The sequence below is a fragment of the Rhinichthys klamathensis genome, unplaced genomic scaffold (genome assembly GCF_029890125.1).
Source record: "Rhinichthys klamathensis goyatoka isolate OS25496 unplaced genomic scaffold, OSU_Roscu_1.1 h1tg000464l_1, whole genome shotgun sequence".
NCBI classification, from domain to species: domain Eukaryota; kingdom Metazoa; phylum Chordata; class Actinopteri; order Cypriniformes; family Leuciscidae; genus Rhinichthys; species Rhinichthys klamathensis.
The window spans coordinates 124,549-142,779 of record NW_026606953.1 but is presented as its reverse complement, the minus strand read 5'-3'; the positions used below and the strand labels follow the sequence as shown (position 1 = coordinate 142,779).

Here is an 18,231-nt window from a genome sequence, read left to right as displayed (position 1 = left end):
TAATATGCGAGACTAGGTTTATTATTCTCTGTAAATGATTAATCACAATAGCATGATTTTAAACTGACCTATAACGCCCTAATCATTGATAATCCGAGCACAGAGCTTTAAAACTCAGGCTTCAGTTTACTGACTGTTCATTACTACCGACTCCAAGATGCACTGCTTAATTGTGACGATCTTTTCATCCATCCTTTTCTCTTCCGGCGACATGCTTCTGGCACCTTGTGACAGGTTAGTTCCCACAACCCTCTTCTTGATCAAGGCTTCATTGCTGAAATCTGAACAGCTTTTGTGAATTATCCAATGAGAAGACTGCATTAAATATTAAGCCGAATATATTGGTGACTGATGTGTGCACGTAAACGCTTAAATGTGTCTTTTTGTTCCATGGGTTATGTGAAATGATTTGTGGTTTTCATTATGAAGACTTCAACAGCCACCAGATGGTATTCTCATGGCTGAACTTTGAGTCCATGACAAAGCAGGTGGAGTGTTTAATAAAGGTTCAAAGCTCAGCTTCTCAGCATTCAAGAAGAGCAGTAGAGAATGTTATTGATCTTGTTTTTTATGAGCTTAACCCTGTTACTCTGGTGCATCTGCCTGACATGTTTGTTACCACCAGTCTGATCTACTGCACAGGAGAAGTCCTGCGACAGGTCCAGATGGCTAAACTGTTTGATGATGACAAGTACTTTGTAGATATGAAGTTGACTACAGCTCCTGGTGAGTCAAACACGTTTGATTTGTTCTGATGCTCATCAGAAAAGCTCTATGCCTGATTTCGTGTGCCCTCTGCCATTCCCCTGCTTACCCACAGAGGTCGTTGTGGAGGCTTTTGCAAATCTGACCTCGACGTTCCCAAACCAGACCGTCCCATCCACAGAGCTACAGAAGTTCCTGCAAACATACTTTGAAGAGCCGGGTAAGGAGTTTGAGCAGTGGACTCCTACTGACTGGCATTCAAAGTAAGAACATTTTGTGTGGACAATGAGTTATCTTGATGCAACAGAATAGTATTTCTACCTGAAAATGATAATTCTGTCATTTACTCACCCTCCAGTCTATGATTTTCTAGGAATTTTGCATGGTTTGAAAGCTCAGTCAACATTCACTTAAAGTATATGGGAAGAGCAGCCAGGACATTCTGCAAAATTTCTCCTTTTGTGTTCCACTGAAAAAAGTAAGTCGTGAGAAAAAGGCTTTTAAATGTGAATGTTGCCTGTTCCACAGACCAAAATTCTTATCCAGGGTGTCTGACTCAAAATATCGCAGTTGGGCTGAAGAACTGCACGGTTTGTGGAAGTCCCTTGGTCGAAAGGTAAATATTGGTTTTCAACAATGTACAGCTGGGGAAAAAAAATGGTGTTAAAACACTTTACGCCGTGAGACAGAGGGTTGATTGGTACCATTTTGAGGGATTAAACCGCATGGTGATTTTTGTGTTGGTATATGACCCTGTATTTGAAAAATGTGTGATAGCATTAGATTCAATGTAGTTCTTGGTTACGGAGGATGATTTTCAAACATATGTCAAGAAAAAGGATAAATTAATTTATCTTTAAATACATTTTAAATTTTATAATTTTTTTATAAAATATTATACATTTTTATAAAAAAATAAATAATTTTTTAAATTATAAAAGGGTACATTTTTCTCTCTTGTAGTCACTGAACACCTTACCTTGAGGTAGGATGATATAAGTGTTGATTTCTAATGAAAGCTACCATGGATCGGATGCTATCACACATTTTCCAACACTAGAGTCAGTGTCAGATAACACTGAATTAAACATGAAATTTAAGTAGAAAAGCCAATAATATTGATACAATCAATATCTGTTTTATTTACAACTTCAATAATATTTGTCTTATTACTGTATCCGTGGCTGTGCAGATCCGTGATGATGTCCGAGACCATCCAGAGCTGTACTCGCAGATTTACACCCCGCACCCGGTCGTCGTGCCCGGAGGCCGCTTTAGGGAACTCTATTACTGGTTAGTCTCTCTCTTTACCAAATACGTACACACAAGTACACTGAACAAAATTATAAACGCAAGACTTTTATTTTTGCCCCCATTTTTCATGAGCTGAACTCAAAGATGTACACAAAAGGCCTATTTCTCAAATATTGTTCACAAATCTGTCTAAATCGGTGTTAGTGAGCACTTCTCCTTTGCCGAGATAATCCTAAAGATTTAGACAGATTTGTGAACAGTATTTGAGAGAAATAGGCCTTTTGTGTTCATAGAAACACAGATAGATCTTTGAGGTCAGCTCATGAAAAATCGGGGCAAAAACAAAAGTGTTGCGTTTATAATTTTGTTCAGTGTATTTGCACAATAATTAGTGGTACTTGTTAATGCCAGTATCACTGTTATTGCTCATACATTGCTCTCCAGGGACTCATATTGGGTATTAAATGGCCTCCTTTTGTCTGAGATGACCGAGACGGCTCGAGGAATGATTCTGAACTTCGCGTTCCTTGTGGAAAGGTGCACTTCTCACACACATAGATGTACTTCAGCACTAAATTGCATTTTAACCGTTTTTAACAGTCTATTAATGCTGTGCAAAACACTTCACGCACCAGTTTTGTTTCAAAACGGTACCACTAAATATTTCACTTCAAATTCTGTCACTCATTATTCACCCTCACATCGTAATCATTATGCTGTTTTAAAAAAAAAATGTTTTTGGTTGAACTAAGTATTGCCTCAGTTTGTGAAATTTAATTGAGCAATTAAATTAAAATTGTAGTAATATAATGAATTTTATTAAACATTATCCCTTCACTCCCATTTAGATACGGCTTTGTCCCAAACGGCGGTCGAGTTTATTACGAGCGGCGCAGTCAGCCTCCCTTCCTTCCCATAATGGTGGAGAGCTTCTATGAGGTCACCAGAGACAAAGACTTCCTCGGGTAACCTTTCCTACTAAATTGCCTTCCTGCAGGGTTGTTGAATATTGAGGTGTTGCGCTCAAGTGCCCTGAACAACACCTCTGCACCGCATGAGCGCTGTGTGTGTGTGTTTAGGCAGGTTTTGCCAGCACTGGAAAGAGAGTACAGCTTTTGGATGCAGAATCGCTCTCGTGTTGTGGCGATAAATGGACTGACCCACATCCTGAATCAATATAATGTACCGGTGGACAGACCCAGGTGAGACCATGCATTAACACTCAGGGTCACCCCTAAAGCTAAATGAAAAATAAGAACTCCTATTTTGCATGGCTAAATAACCAAATTGGTCCATTATTTCTTTATTATTATATAAAATTCTCATTACAGTAATGCATTTTTTTGTTGTTGTATTTATGATTATATGGGTGATTGTAATCTGCCAGTCCCACTACTTTGTGATAGATAGATAGATAGATAGATAGATAGATAGATAGATAGATAGATAGATAGATAGATAGATAGATAGATAGATAGATAGATAGATAGATAGATAGATAGATAGATAGATAATAGTTTTAATAATACTTTGAATTATTTTTATATTTTCAGGTTTAATTTTACTTAAAGGTTTAGTAATTTCATTGTTTTTTTATATTTTTAGTAGTTTTTATTTTTTAAATCTTGTTTTTTTAACTGTGTGTATATATATTGTGTATATATATAGTATATATATAATGTGTATATATATATTATATATATACTTTTTTGTTATTTTAGTAGCATTGAGATACTATTATAGTTTTAAATAATACTATGTATTAGTTTTTACTTTTTAAGGTTTAGTAATTTCATTGTATGTTTGTTTTAAACATTTTTTTTTTGTTTTTTTTTCCAAATAAAAAACATATATGCATATATATGCTTGCTTAAATGTGTGCTTAAATAAAATGCATATATATGTTTGCTTAGAAACAGTTAAAAAAATAAAAACACAATGAAAATGACTTAACCTTTAACTTTATTTTATTCTATTTTAATGGCATTGAGATACTATTATAGTTTAATAATACTTTGAATTAGTTTTTATTGTTATATTTTCTGGTTTAATTTTATTTTTAGTTAAAGGTTCAGTATTGTTTTTTTAAATGTTTTTTATTAGTTTTTTTTTTTTTTTTTTTAAATGTCTTTATATATTTTTAGGTTTATTTTAGAGAATCATGTTAAACTAAAAGAACGAGAAAAGTAACGAAAAGGATTTTATGGTTTTAGTTAACCATAATAACCCTGCATAAAACATTAACACAATATTTTGTTGTTTACTAATGCAGCTTTAATTTAAGGCAGCATATACCCTCACTTCTCATTGCAGTAATGCAATTTTTTTTAATAAAAATCTTTCTTATTACTGTGATTCTCAATATTGTAATAAAGTAAAACATCTGGATGCATTACAGTATAGAAATCTGTGACTATTTGCAGGCCTGAGTCCTACAGTGATGATGTTGAACTGGCTGAGGGTCTGTCAACAGGTAGGAATCCAGGGGCTTGATTCAGGAATCATCATTCAAGTTGTACATGTACTTACAATAAGTTGCAGTTAGGGATTGGTTTAGGATTAGTTACTTTACTTGTAATTATGCATAATTTACTGTTAGTACTAGTAATAAAATGTAGTAACGTGTAACTGAGTCACCTTCAAATAGTGGTACCGGAGACTCCTACAGATTTGGAAGTAGATGACAGAATTAAAAATGTTTTTGTATACTATCCATTCAAAGTGCCCCTATTATGCTTTTTCAGATATTACCTTTCATGTAGTGTGAAATATAGCTGTTTTTGAATGTAAAGTTCTGCAAAGTTTCAAAGTTCTTGATAAATGGAGTTGTCTCGCAAAAGAAAAAAATTCAATTTAGAATGGCCTGAAACGTCGTCAGCGCTGTTGCCAACTATTTTCAATGGAAAATAACTAAGCCTGCTCAAAAAGTTGATAAATGTCACTAAATGACGTCATGCTCCAGTTGTCGGCATGTTTTCTCTCCTAATCCATGCTCACATACTGTATTTTAATATAATATTGCCGAATGTCCAATAAAGCTGTTCTCATTTACATATTTTGTCATCCATCGGAATGTTATTGATTTAGTGACTGACTACATGTTAGCCAGCAGTCCAACAAGTTGCTATATTTGTCTTTTTTCAAGTCGCAGAAGGGGTCTGAATCAATCACAACACACTGGCCCACCTGACCAATCAGAGCAGAGTAGGCTCACAGAAAGGAGGGGTTTAGAGAGACTGAATCCTTGATCGAACCATTTCAGACTCTGTGAGAAAATAGGTGATGCTGCAATGTATATTATGTGAAAATGAAAGGAACCTTTAAAAAAAGCATAATAGTGGGATCTCCCTTATTATGTGTGTGAATATGCTTGTGTATTACAGAGGCTCAGAAGAGACTTTGGATGGAACTGACATCTGGGGCAGAGTCCGGCTGGGATTTCTCTTCTCGCTGGTATATAGACGGCACAGGCAGAAACAATGGCACCCTGAGCGACACACAGACCAGCTCAATCCTTCCTGCTGACCTCAATGCCATCATGTGCCGCAATGAGCGTCTGCTGGCCTCCTTCCACAGGATTCTGGGTAAAAGAGTAAAAACACACTCATTTCTATATACACACTCCTGATTTGAATAAATATGCATATTCATAAATATTCTTTAGTAAAATGAAAGGGTCCAGCCGAACCTGTGGCCTAGAAATTAGCACACATTCTCAATGGATGATGCTAGTTGGATGAAACTAATCGCCTTATTTCATTTCCTCTCCCCATCATTTGTTCGAACCTTTTTCCAAAATTTGAAGCTGCAATTCGATAATCTTTGTCAGGAAATCATATCCAAAATTGTCCCCTTTATGATGCTCTATATCAGTCCTCGATCATTTTGTAGTATTGTCCGTATTTTGAATAAACAATTTAATTACCTAAAGCATGCACTCTTTTAAACCCATAATGAACTCTTCCTATTACATCTTCCTTTTATTCCTGCAAATTGCCATTCTGGTATTGTTTATTTTATTTTAATATATAGCATTTTTAATAAATCATCAATTATAATTAGTAATATAACAAATATTCATAGAATGGTAATGAACAATTGATTGTAATTCATTTAAATTTTTTAACTTAAATCGCAAGCTTTTTATCTTTTTAATAGGTCACATTATTAAATCAGAAGATTGCACATAGAGGAAATTATACTTTGATTGATGGTTCAAATATTCGTCTATCACCTGTAGTTAACAAATTAATCTAATCAATTCATATTTAATTTAGTAGCTTAATTAGGCTTTAAGGATGGATGATGGTCTTCTCTAAGCACTGAAATTAGTAATTTATTTATTTAATAATGCATAGATATTTTTTTGGACAATTTTTACAATTATTAACATGTATTTATATATATATATATATATATATATATATATATATATATATATTAAACATACAGTGGACCTCATATATTCACTTAATGTGTGAGGTCTCTTTGGCATATGTAAATGATAATGTGTATATATACATTTGTGTTAACAGAGGTGTGGTAAAACTACTGTTCAAAAGTTTCAGGTTAAGATTTATGTTTTTAAAAGAAGTCTTTCATGCTCTGATCTCATTTGATCAAAAATACAGTGAAACCTGTAATAATATTTTACAATATTACTATTTACTATAACCGTTTTCAATTTTAATATATGAAAATACAAAGCTGAATTTTCAGCATCACTACTCCAGTCTTTAGTTGTCACATGATCATTCAGAAATCATTCAGATATTGATAAAATCCTTGAGCAGTAAATTAGCATAAACCGTTGTGCTGCATGCATATAATTTCAAATAAATGCTGTTCTTTTGACATTTCAATGTAATTATTTTGTAACAATGCAAAGTCTTTACTGTCAAAGTATGAATGTCTTTTCAAGAAAAGAAAATGTACTGACCCCAAACATTTGAACGTTAGTGTATATTTGATGAAAATGCTTGTTTAGTTTCCTTAGGTAACATAGTAAGGCAGCAGTGTATGTTCACTGTGGTTTGTGTGTTTTATTAAAAGCCCTCTGAGATTTTTGTTCTTCTGGCGTCTTGTTTCCTGCAGGCAATGAAGAGAAGGCTGCGGACTATGAGAAGGCACTTTCTGCTAGAATTAAAGCGGTTGAAAGTCTACTGTGGGATGCAGAGAGAGGAGCCTGGTTTGATTTCAGCCTGCTGAACGACACCCGGCACCTGTCCTTCTACCCATCCAACCTGCCACCTCTCTGGGCACACTGTTACTCGAAGCCGGAGATGGGCGATCAGGCCGTGCAGTATCTGAGAGTGAGCCTGTCACATTACAAACCTTTCTGTCAGCTATTGACCCTTTAAGAGTGGGTGATGCGTAGACTGTATATAACATAAACAATGTTTCCTTCCTGTAGACAAGCTCCAGATTTCTCACTGCCTGACCTAATGCTGCCTGCTTTCATTAGCACCTTCCATGCACACTCACAGTAACTTAATATTGTAATGTCTTTATATATTATATATACCCTCTTGAGAAACACCACTGTTCGCTTCCCAGTTTGTTCCCTATTGATTTATAAAAGATCTCTGTTTTTAAATTTCACAGGAAGTGAGACCTCAAACAGGGAGGTTGCCATCCCCATCTTGTTACCGAAGCAAACTCCATGCTCAACAGCAGATGGCACTCTTTGCACAGTATTTCAAAAACCTTCTCTCTCTTTTTCTCTTTCTCTGTTTAGGCTAGTGGAGGACTGGACTATCCTAACGGGGTTCCCGCCTCTTTTAGTGATAGTGGGCAGCAGTGGGACATGCCCAACGCCTGGCCTCCGCTTCAACACATGATTATAGAAGGTACATGGTCGCTTAATCTTGATTTTTGTGACTTTAAAGTCAACATGAAATCATATGTATTTTAGTGTTTTCCTTAATACACATTGTTTCAGAGCAGCTTTACAGAAAATCATGATGTTAATGTATATAATATGTACAGTCGCATGTTAAAACTGGGTGATAGTTAACATTTTGAATCAATTAAAGCAATCAAGAGGTGAATATATAATGTATAGAAAATATCTCCCTAAACAAGTATACTGTATGAATGCATATAAAGCTGTACATTTTTATACATCCAATTTTACATAAAGAGCTCGGTGATATAATGGTTACATTTTGACAAAAAAAAAAGGTTAGTGCTTAAACTTAAACTTGTTTCAGTTTATTGCCTATGGAACATTTCCATTCAGTTTAAGTTTTTATATTTAAGTTATATTTTTTTCAGCTTTATTTCAATTAACAGAAATGTTTAGGTAGCACTTTATTGTACAGCCCTGTCCCCCATGTACATACTATGACATTTTTATAGTTACTACAATAACTGGGTAATAACCAGGCACTAACCCTGAACCTTCCCATAATCCTAACTTTAACCCACCTTATATTACCCAGTACTTTCTTAGGGCTATTATTGTTTACTAAAACTATTAAAAACATGTTTGCACTTTATTTTAGACTATGAACACTTACACGTACTTGCCTAATTTGCCAAATAGTATAAATTGCTTTAGAAAGTAAATGGGGTCCATTTAAGTTACATGCAGTACACTCACATAAATACATTTTCTTGGTTTTATTGCACATGATTCATCAGTATATTTGTCTGTATTTTACCTTTTTGTTCAAACTGACATTAATTAGGCTCAATGTGATCAGAGAACTATTTCAGAAGTCATATTCCTGACTCTGTCTCCATCCGGAAGCCATTTTGTCCTGATAATCAGACTTCTCTTTAGTCTGGTTGCTAACTGGCACTGTGATTCACACTTGTTCTCTCATGCAAAGCAGTGTGATGTTTAGCCTTATGTAATGAGTGTGTGTGGGCTGGGTTGTTCTTTGACCTATTAATAGAACAGAAAGTATTAAATAAAGAGCTACATCTGTTGGGCCAAACATCCAGGCTAATTGTATGAACGCATGATTTTCTGGTCACCCTTCTAAGAACGTGCAGGATATTGGTTAATGTCAACCGGTAGCCAATACCTCTATAGGTCATTGTTTATTACATGTTACTTTGGACATAAAGTGGTAAATCAACACAGTATGCCATTACAGTTGCAGTTTCCTTTATTTTTATTTTCTTTCTTTTTTTGGGGTGCACTTTATTTTGAAGGTGAAGGACACATTGTATGATTTTGGGCTGTCCCAGATAAAAGATGACCAATCGTAGCGATTTCTGTGTTTGTGGCTCCTAAACTGAGGTCCTACGTCGTACAGTGAGAGAGGTTCAAAGACGGCCGTTGTCATGATCTTGGGACCATAGATAGCCTGCGATCATTTTCTGAAAGTTTCAGAAATTTAGCATGATCATCTCAGTGTGTTTACTGCTACGAGCTACGTCTACTGACTAGCCAATAAAAATACAACATGAAATGGTGTATTGATCAACGCGACATGGATAAAGACCAGAAATAGGATTGGGCACCAGAACCCCTGGTCTAATAAGTAACTTTGCATCTACATGTCAACTAACTCTCAGTAGACTGTTGGGTTAGGGTTAGCTATTTTTTTTTAATGTAGTTTGTTCATAGTTTTTGAGGACGGCGCCATGTAATGTAAATTTGTTTGCATCTGCCGAATTTGGCTCTCTTCTATCAAGTGGCAGATGAAGATCTGTGTTTTTCTCACTGAAAATCCTGGAAAGCAAATGGTTGGGAGAGAACATCCTTGAAAAAAGTGTGATCATAGTGTAGACAATAACAGTTTGGTTCTCTTCCAACTCCTGACAGCAGTGTACTGTTTATCCAAAGGCACAGGCAGGCTGTAATGCATCAGCATCAAACACATATTTTGCACATCAGCCACTTCAGCTATAACTTGAAGCAGTGTGTCTCAAGAATCTTCATTCTGTTCAATGTGTGAACTAAATCATATTTTTCCCTTAAATTCAATTTGCGTGCTGTCACATCTCGTCTGTGAGTTTTGGAAGTGACTATTAAGATGTGATTAATGATTCTCAGTAGTTTTGCCATTTAAATGACCCACTCACTTCTCACCCCATCCATCATGTCTTTGCAGGTCTCTATGGGCTCGATTCAGCCCACGCTAAAGAGCTCGCCTTCAGTTTGGCCCAACGGTGGATACAGACCAACTGGCGGGCGTACATCAAATATGAGGCCATGTTTGAGAAGGTTAAGTCCACTAAAATTCACTCTGGGCTGTCTCCAAAATCACCCCCTTTACTCTTATATAGTGCAGTATTTGAGGTATCAATATTTACAGAATAAACCATCTATCGAGAGCATTCATTAGATCCCAGAATGCACCACAGTAATGATTGTCCATCTGATGAACGCTCAATTGCTAGCTCCTAGAGAATACCCATGCACTGATGAATTAAGTTAATTTCTGCGCATCGCCAGAAAATGCTGTCCGCAGGGCATTCAGTGTCCAAATCCGCTTAATTTTCATTCACTCATTCACTGAGTATATTAGTGGAGTAATGTAGGTAATAGGAAATTAAATTTTTTGGAATAGGTGCCGATTTCGGATACAGTCCCTCTCTACAGTTTGGCTTTAATTAGTTTCTGCATTTGTTTAAAGTCACCATGAGATTAAAATGGACAATTCTTATTTAATGTATTGCAGTGTTTATTATAAATGGTTTATCCGTGCACATCATTAGTTCTGTAAAATTCCTCCAGGGCTCGATAGTAAGGACTGCCCAATGGCACCGGGCCAGCGTGAAAGATGCTCTGGACAGTTGGCGGATCTGTTAAATTGCGTCATCACGAAAGTTGATCATTTGCATGTTTTTAAGTCTGGTCAATTTAAACATTTAAAGTCCCACTCCGATCATATTTTGAGCTATTTTTAAACATTCCCAGTGGTCTTTAAATTATGATTATGCCATTTTTAGCAAAAATCACAAAACCTGTGCCGTTTTCTGGGACTTCGCTTCAGCAGAGCGGCAGTAGCTCATTAGCAATTCGCCTCTGCGTTGTGGGCGGAGCCGTTGGCACGGAGACGACCCTCCCCCTGCCCGTTGCTGAGAGCTCTGTCTCTCCCGCTAGCTTACATCCCCAATACCGGTGGGGCAACAGTATTATATACACGTTAATTATTATTATCCGAAGTTAATCAAAGTTATCACCGATCATTATTTCACTCCAAGACGTCGCGTGTGGAGACGCCCAGTGGAGTTACTACGTCACAACTCCAGTCTATTTTAGCCGGCATTTTAGCGTCTGCTACTGATTCACAGCCATTTGAATGTAGAAATACTCAGAAATACAACTTTGAGCTTATTTTTCTTAAGAGATGTCCTCTAACATCAGAAAAATGCCACAAGAACATGTTAACACCTTGAAAAAAATTATTTTCATCGGAGTGGGTCTTTAAGTAGTTTTTAACCATTCAGATTCAAAAGCAAGATGATGTGACAGAACTCAATTCATTACTCGTGCGCTATTTTCTGTGCACACACACACACAGAGCGCACTGAAAACAGCTTGCTGAATTGAGTTTTCACGTCATCTGGCACTTAAAAACGAAAAAATGCACACAAAGTATGTCAAAATGTCCTTCTTGGGGAGTATTCACTGTCGTTATGTCTTCTAACTGAACGTAAACGATGAGAAAGAAAATGCGTGTGTAACAGTATATTGGTTCTGTGCATTTGATCTTTAATGACAGCCAGCAGAAGGAATATTAGGCTGCTGTCACTTGATGTTAATCAAACAACAAAAGACAATGAAAATCACTCACTGATCTTTACTGACTTTTGAAAATTTAATTAATTTATATTTAATTTAAACAGTAAACACTATGCAGTGTTATTTCACGTTTGATTATTAATTTCTGTACCTGAATACGGTTACTTGAACCTTTTTTTGGTCTTTCTTTTGAGCTTGCTTTATTTGAGCTGTTGCTTTTAATTTATTTGTTCTTATTTTGTTACTGAAGACTTACTTGTCTTCAATTAAGTTTTAACTTTATATTCCAATTAATAAGCCACAAAATTGAGATACCGGTGAAATTTCACAATTCTTGATTCCAATTTCAATACCTAACCAACAGAATGTTACATTGGCCCAAAAACAAATAAATAAAATGTTTTGTTCTTTTGACCCGTGAACAATTTTTCAGGGCAAGTAAAAACTTCAACCAACTGGGCAAGTCAAAAAAGTCGAGTACACAAGCTTTGGGACATACTATCACGTCATACAATTGCGTCTTTAACGGTTGCTCTCTGTCGCATCCTGTCACAGTAAACTGGCCTGTCAATCATCTTGTCACAGTTAAAAATCATCCACATTTCATTTAATTTCACTTCCTACCATATCGGCGAGAAATGCAGAAGCACGTTGATCTGAAGTCGCGGGTCTGTCATGTGGAGACTCTCCTCATATTCATGCATAATGATGCATTTAAAAGTTAATGGTCAAACAGATCTTTATAAAAGTCCACATTGTTATTGCAGATGAAATATAACACGGATAACATGAAATAAATATTTTTTTTAAACTTTGATTAGTCACTCAAACCTTTATCTAAACCTCTCACCGTCGGTTGTGCATATCTTCCATGTTTTGTCGTTTTTTTTTTAGCACTTTGTGTTTGTAGTTCCTCCAAAGCGCAATGGGTTGTGGGCAATATTAGCCTTTATAGTGTGCACGGATCCACACTTTGAAAATCGACGGGAAATAGTAGACCATCTGGGGACTTCTGGCATACTCTTTTCAACAAACTATGCTTTGGGACACACACTTATTATAATCTCACATACTGTTTAGAATGGATAGTATGGACGTTTAGACCTTCAGAACTGTCTTAATTCGACGTGGCATTAATTCAACAAGGTGCTGAAAGCATTCTTTAGAAATGTTGGCCCATATTGATAGGATAGCATCTTGCAGTTGATGGAGATTTGTGGGATGCACATCCAGGGCACGAAGCTCCCGTTCCACCACATCCCAAAGATGCTCTATTGGGTTGAGATCTGGTGACTGTGGGGGTCATTTTAGTACAGTGAACTCATTGTCATGTTCAAGAAACCAATTTGAAATGATTCGAGCTTTGTGACATGGTGCATTATCCTGCTGGAAGTAGCCATCAGAGGATGGGTACATGGTGGCCATAAAGGGATGGACATGGTCAGAAACAATGCTCAGGTAGGCCGTGGCATTTAAACAATGCCCAATTGGCACTAAGGGGCCTAAAGTGTGCCAAGAAAACATCCCCCACACCATTACACCACCACCACCCGCCTGCACAGTGGTAACAAGGCATGATGGATCCATGTTCTCATTCTGTTTACGCCAAATTCTGGCTCTACCATCTGAATGTCTCAACAGAAATCGAGACTCATCAGACCAGGCAACATTTTTCCAGTCTTCAACTGTCCAATTTTGGTGAGCTCTTTCAAATTGTAGCCTCTTTTACCTATTTGTAGTGGAGATGAGTGGTACCCGGTGGGGTCTTCTGCTGTTGTAGCCCATCCGCCTCAAGGTTGTGCGTGTTGTGGCTTCACAAATGCTTTGCTGTATACCTCGGTTGTAACGAGTGGTTATTTCAGTCACAGTTGCTCTTATATCAGCTTGAATCAGTCGGCCCATTCTCCTCTGACCTCTAGCATCAACAAGGCATTTTCGCCCACAGGACTGCCGCATACTGGATGTTTTTCCCTTTTCACACCATTCTTTGTAAACCCTAGAAATGGTTGTGGGTGAAAATCCCAGTAACTGAGCAGATTGTGAAATACTCAAACCGGCCCGTCTGGCACCAACAACCATGCCACGCTCAAAATTGCTTAAATCACCTTTCTTTCCCATTCTGACATTCAGTTTGGAGTTCAGGAGATTGTCTTGACCAGGACCACACCCCTAAATCCATTGAAGCAACTGCCATGTGATTGGTTGATTAGATAATTGCATTAATGAGAAATTGAACAGGTGTTCCTAATAATCCTTTAGGTGAGTGTGTGTATATATACAGGTCCTTCTCAAAAAATTAGCATATTGTGATAAAGTTCATTATTTTCCATAATGTAATGATAGAAATTAAACTTTCATATATTTTAGATTCATTGCACACCAACTGAAATATTTCAGGTCTTTCATTGTTTTAATACTGATGATTTTGGCATACAGCTCATGAAAACCCAAAATTCCTGTCTCAAAAAATTAGCATATCATGAAAAGGGTCTCTAAACGAGCTATTAACCTAATCATCTGAATCAACTAATTAACTCTAAACACCTGCAAAAGATTCCTGAGGCTTTTAAAAACTTCCAGCCTGTTTCATTACTCAAAACCGCAATTATGGGTAAGACTGCCGACCTGACTGCTGTCCAGAAGGCCATCATTGACACCCTCAAGCAAGAGGGTAAGACAGAAAGAAATTTCTGAACAAATAGGCTGTTCCCAGAGTGCTGTATCAAGGCACCTCAGTGGGAAGTCTGTGGGAAGGAAAAAGTGTGGCAAAAAACGCTGCACAACGAGAAGAGGTGACCGGACCCTGAGGAAGATTGTGGAGAAGGACCGATTCCAGACCTTGGGGGACCTGCGGAAGCAGTGGACTGAGTCTGGAGTAGAAACATCCAGAGGCACCGTGCACAGGCGTGTGCAGGAAATGGGCTACAGGTGCCGCATTCCCCAGGTCAAGCCACTTTTGAACCAGAAACAGCGGCAGAAGCGCCTGACCTGGGCTACAGAGAAGCAGCACTGGACTGTTGCTCAGTTTTGCATGTCATTCGGAAATCAAGGTGCCAGAGTCTGGAGGAAGACTGGGGAGAAGGAAATGCCAAAATGCCTGAAGTCCAGTGTCAAGTACCCACAGTCAGTGATGGTCTGGGGTGCTATGTCAGCTGCTGGTGTTGGTGCACTGTGTTTTATCAAGGGCAGGGTCAATGCGGCTAGCTATTAGGAGATTTTGGAGCACTTTATGCTTCCATCTGCTGAAAAGCTTTATGGAGATGAAGATTTCATTTTTCAGCACGACCTGGCACCTGCTCACAGTGCCAAAACCACTGGTAAATGGTTTACTGACCATGGTATTACTGTGCTCAATTGGCCTGCCAACTCTCCTGACCTGAACCCCATAGAGAATCTGTGGGATATTGTGAAGAGAAAGTTGAGAGACGCAAGACCCAACACTCTGGATGAGCTTAAGGCCGCTATCGAAGCATCCTGGGCCTCCATAACACCTCAGCAGTGCCACAGGCTGATTGCCTCCATGCCACGCCGCATTGAAGCAGTCATTTCTGCAAAAGGATTCCTGACCAAGTATTGACTATTGAGTGCATAACTGAACATTATTATTTGAAGGTTGACTTTTTTTTTTTTTTTTTTTTTTTTTTAAACACATTTTATTGGTCGGATGAAATATGGTAATTTTTTGCGACAGGAATTTTGGGTTTTCATGAGCTGTATGCCAAAATCATCCGTATTAAAACAATAAAAGACCTGAAATATTTCAGTTGGTGTGCAATGAATCTAAAATATATGAAAGTTTAATTTTTATCATTACATTATGGAAAATAATGAACTTTATCACAATATGCTAATTTTTTGAGAAGGACCTGTATATATATGTGTGTGTGAGTTTGTATGTGTGGCTTCAAAGGTGCAGTTAGTCAATAAGCTGCGTGACAGTAGTCGTCATAAACACACTGACACCTAGTGGTGTGGATGCAGCATCACGCAAAAGTTGCCGATGTTAGTGTAGAAATAACAAGGAAAAAGCGAGCAATATTCAGCTGGTCATGTGATCTCAGCATGGCACTCAATGTAAAATTCCATTCTGAACAGCCATTATTTCCTGCTAATGATGCACGCAAATTACACGCATCTTTAAATGGATATTAAAATGTAAAATATTAATGGAAATACTGCTTTCTTAACATATTAATTTACAATCACACAATCAACATATTTTTTATGACTTGGTATTCACTTAACTTCCTCGCTCTCACTCTCTCTCTTTTTCTCTGCAATTCTCTTCACCCCTTGTTCTTGTTACAGTACAATGTCAACGGTGATGGAAAGCCCGGAGGAGGTGGCGAGTATGAAGTTCAGGTATTAATGGCCTGTTCATATTTACATATTCAAATTCATAAATCTGCTTCCGAGCTGGGCACAGCGCTTCGGAGACATTTTTAATCTCTGGAGGAATTAGGGGTAAATTAGAGTTCTTCAGACCAGCAGAACCATTATTGAAATGTAGAATCTAATTTTTTTTCCAAGACCCTGAGGACCAAAAGAGTGCCGTTTCTTCTCTAGACAAATTAATAGAAGCTCAGATAATCAAATTCTAAGTTCATAGAATACATTCCATAAGATGTATCATGGAAAGTCTTTATATCAGACTTTGGCATTAGTGTTGCAAGCATCAGTATTTCTATTGCTGAAACCCTACCCTTATTAAAATTTGGCGAATATATCTGGTCCCACACGATTTGTGCAAAGAAACATAACTGATAATCCAAACTCTCACTCTTGTTCCTTTGGCATAGTTGGGATTCGGATGGACCAATGGGATTGCTCTGCAGCTGCTGGAGCAGTTTGGTGATAGGCTGAGCTCTGGAGGGTGTGTCCTGAATGCCAGCATTATGATTGGACTCATCTATCCCATTTTAAAATCTCTGTTCTGATTCTGATCAATGATATCTGGAGGCTGAAGCAGAGGAAACATGAGAAAATCCCACATCTCTATTCAACAGTTGAAGCTGAAATGATTCAATCGATGTCATTCTGTCTGACTTACTTGCTTTTTTGGGCTCCTGCTGTGTCTTTTGTCTTTAATTTACTGAATCAATTCATCATACTGTACCTGTTGTTGTTGTTAGAAAGAGAAAACTACATGGGTCAATGTCCCATATTTCTTTTTTTGGGAGAAATAGTCATTCTTTAAATACAAATATAATGCCTTGAGTCATTTTTCTCTTACACAAAGAAAATGAGATTATGGTAACATCCATTTGTTAACATTAGTTATCATGAACTAACTAAGACTAATAAAGGCTTTAGAATTGTTAATTGTAACTTTCACTGACATTATTAAAAGCAAAAGTTGTATGTTAATATTATTTAATGGACCTGAGCTGACATTACCTAACAATGACCTGTTGTATGTTTATTAACATTTTCAAGGATTAATAAATACTATATCAAATGAATTGCTTTTTGTTAGTTCATTTTATAATGCATTAATGGTAACTGAGATCTTATTGTATGTTACTAACAGTTTTCTAATTTGTTTAATTATTCACTCACATGAAGAATTTGTTTTCATGAGATTGACCTTGAAGTAACTGTAATAAACCAGTCTGGGAGGGGTTTGATATGAACATGTAGATGATAATCCAATGGAAAATAGTAGATACAATGTTATATTTCAGGTTCATTGTCTTTGGTAGTAATTAATGTCGCTGCAGTGGCAGGATCAGAAGATTATCGTCATGACTAAAACTAAGCTGACATTACAAATGGTAATTTGCTCTAATCCAATTAAAAGGCTTATTGTGGAACTTTGCACATGCTGTGTACGAGTAATATGATCATTAAAAGTGCTACTGTTTGAAGGTGTGTGTGCAAGTGTGTACTAGTTTGATCTACATTATGTGGACACAAAGTCCTTATATTGTAGTGTATTCAGGTTTCAGGCCACGTCCCTTACATTATGAGGACTGATGTCCTTGTAATTCAAAACACTAAATATACATTCTAAACGATTTTTTTAATTAAGAATGTAATAAAACAGAAAGTTTACTGTGATGGGTAAGTTTAGAGGTAGGGTTAGGGGCTAGAAAATATCATTAGCGCAGTATAAAAACCATTACGCTCATGGAATGTCCTCATAATAATGATAGGTGTACAAATGTGTGTGTGTTGACATTTGCTTTCACTTTTATTCTCTGAATTTTACAGTTACCTTCTAAGTAGTGGGTGTGAAGGTCACACAGAACAAATCTGAAGAATGGCTGATTATTTTTTTTATCAAGAAAAGCATTTCCCAGAAGGACAGAAGAAAGAGCGAGCTAAGATGAAGTGATTGTGATTTTGCAGGTATAGCTCATCGTCATACCAGCGGGAACACAATGATGGCTGAAGTGTTTTCATTTATCTCATTACATTTATTCTTGCGAAATTGAAATTGCACAAATAGTTCGATAAGCTATGAAACATTTTAAATAGAGCTGCCTGCTAGGTTGGCGGTCTGCGTCATTGTGGTATTGTCTTTTTAAATTGTGACTGGCATACAATCTCAATATGTCTTAATG

General features: G+C 37.0%; 1 protein-coding gene across 1 annotated transcript; it reads left to right on the top strand.

Moving 5' to 3' along the window:
* Positions 1 to 157: 157 nt before the first annotated feature.
* treh (trehalase (brush-border membrane glycoprotein)) lies at positions 158 to 16,829 on the top strand. The gene is made up of 15 exons (XM_056236781.1): positions 158 to 234; positions 626 to 726; positions 821 to 968; positions 1,234 to 1,321; positions 1,898 to 1,998; positions 2,404 to 2,496; positions 2,808 to 2,924; positions 3,039 to 3,161; positions 4,383 to 4,432; positions 5,343 to 5,543; positions 7,054 to 7,271; positions 7,697 to 7,808; positions 10,029 to 10,141; positions 15,974 to 16,027; positions 16,465 to 16,829. Exons 1-15 carry the CDS (start codon positions 158 to 160, stop codon positions 16,600 to 16,602), a joined length of 1,734 nt encoding a protein of 577 aa, XP_056092756.1. The 3' UTR covers positions 16,603 to 16,829.
* Positions 16,830 to 18,231: the final 1,402 nt, after the last annotated feature.

What these genes read in the sequence shown, in the direction of transcription:
- treh (XM_056236781.1), top strand. Translation starts at nt 158, where the DNA reads ATGCACTGCTTAATTGTGACGATCTTTTCATCCATCCTTTTCTCTTCC. An exon ending in GGCTGAGGGTCTGTCAACAG is followed by an intron (nt 4,433 to 5,342) that starts GTAGGAATCCAG and finishes TGTGTATTACAG; the next exon opens with AGGCTCAGAAGAGACTTTGG. An exon ending in GTGGCGAGTATGAAGTTCAG is followed by an intron (nt 16,028 to 16,464) that starts GTATTAATGGCC and finishes CCTTTGGCATAG; the next exon opens with TTGGGATTCGGATGGACCAA.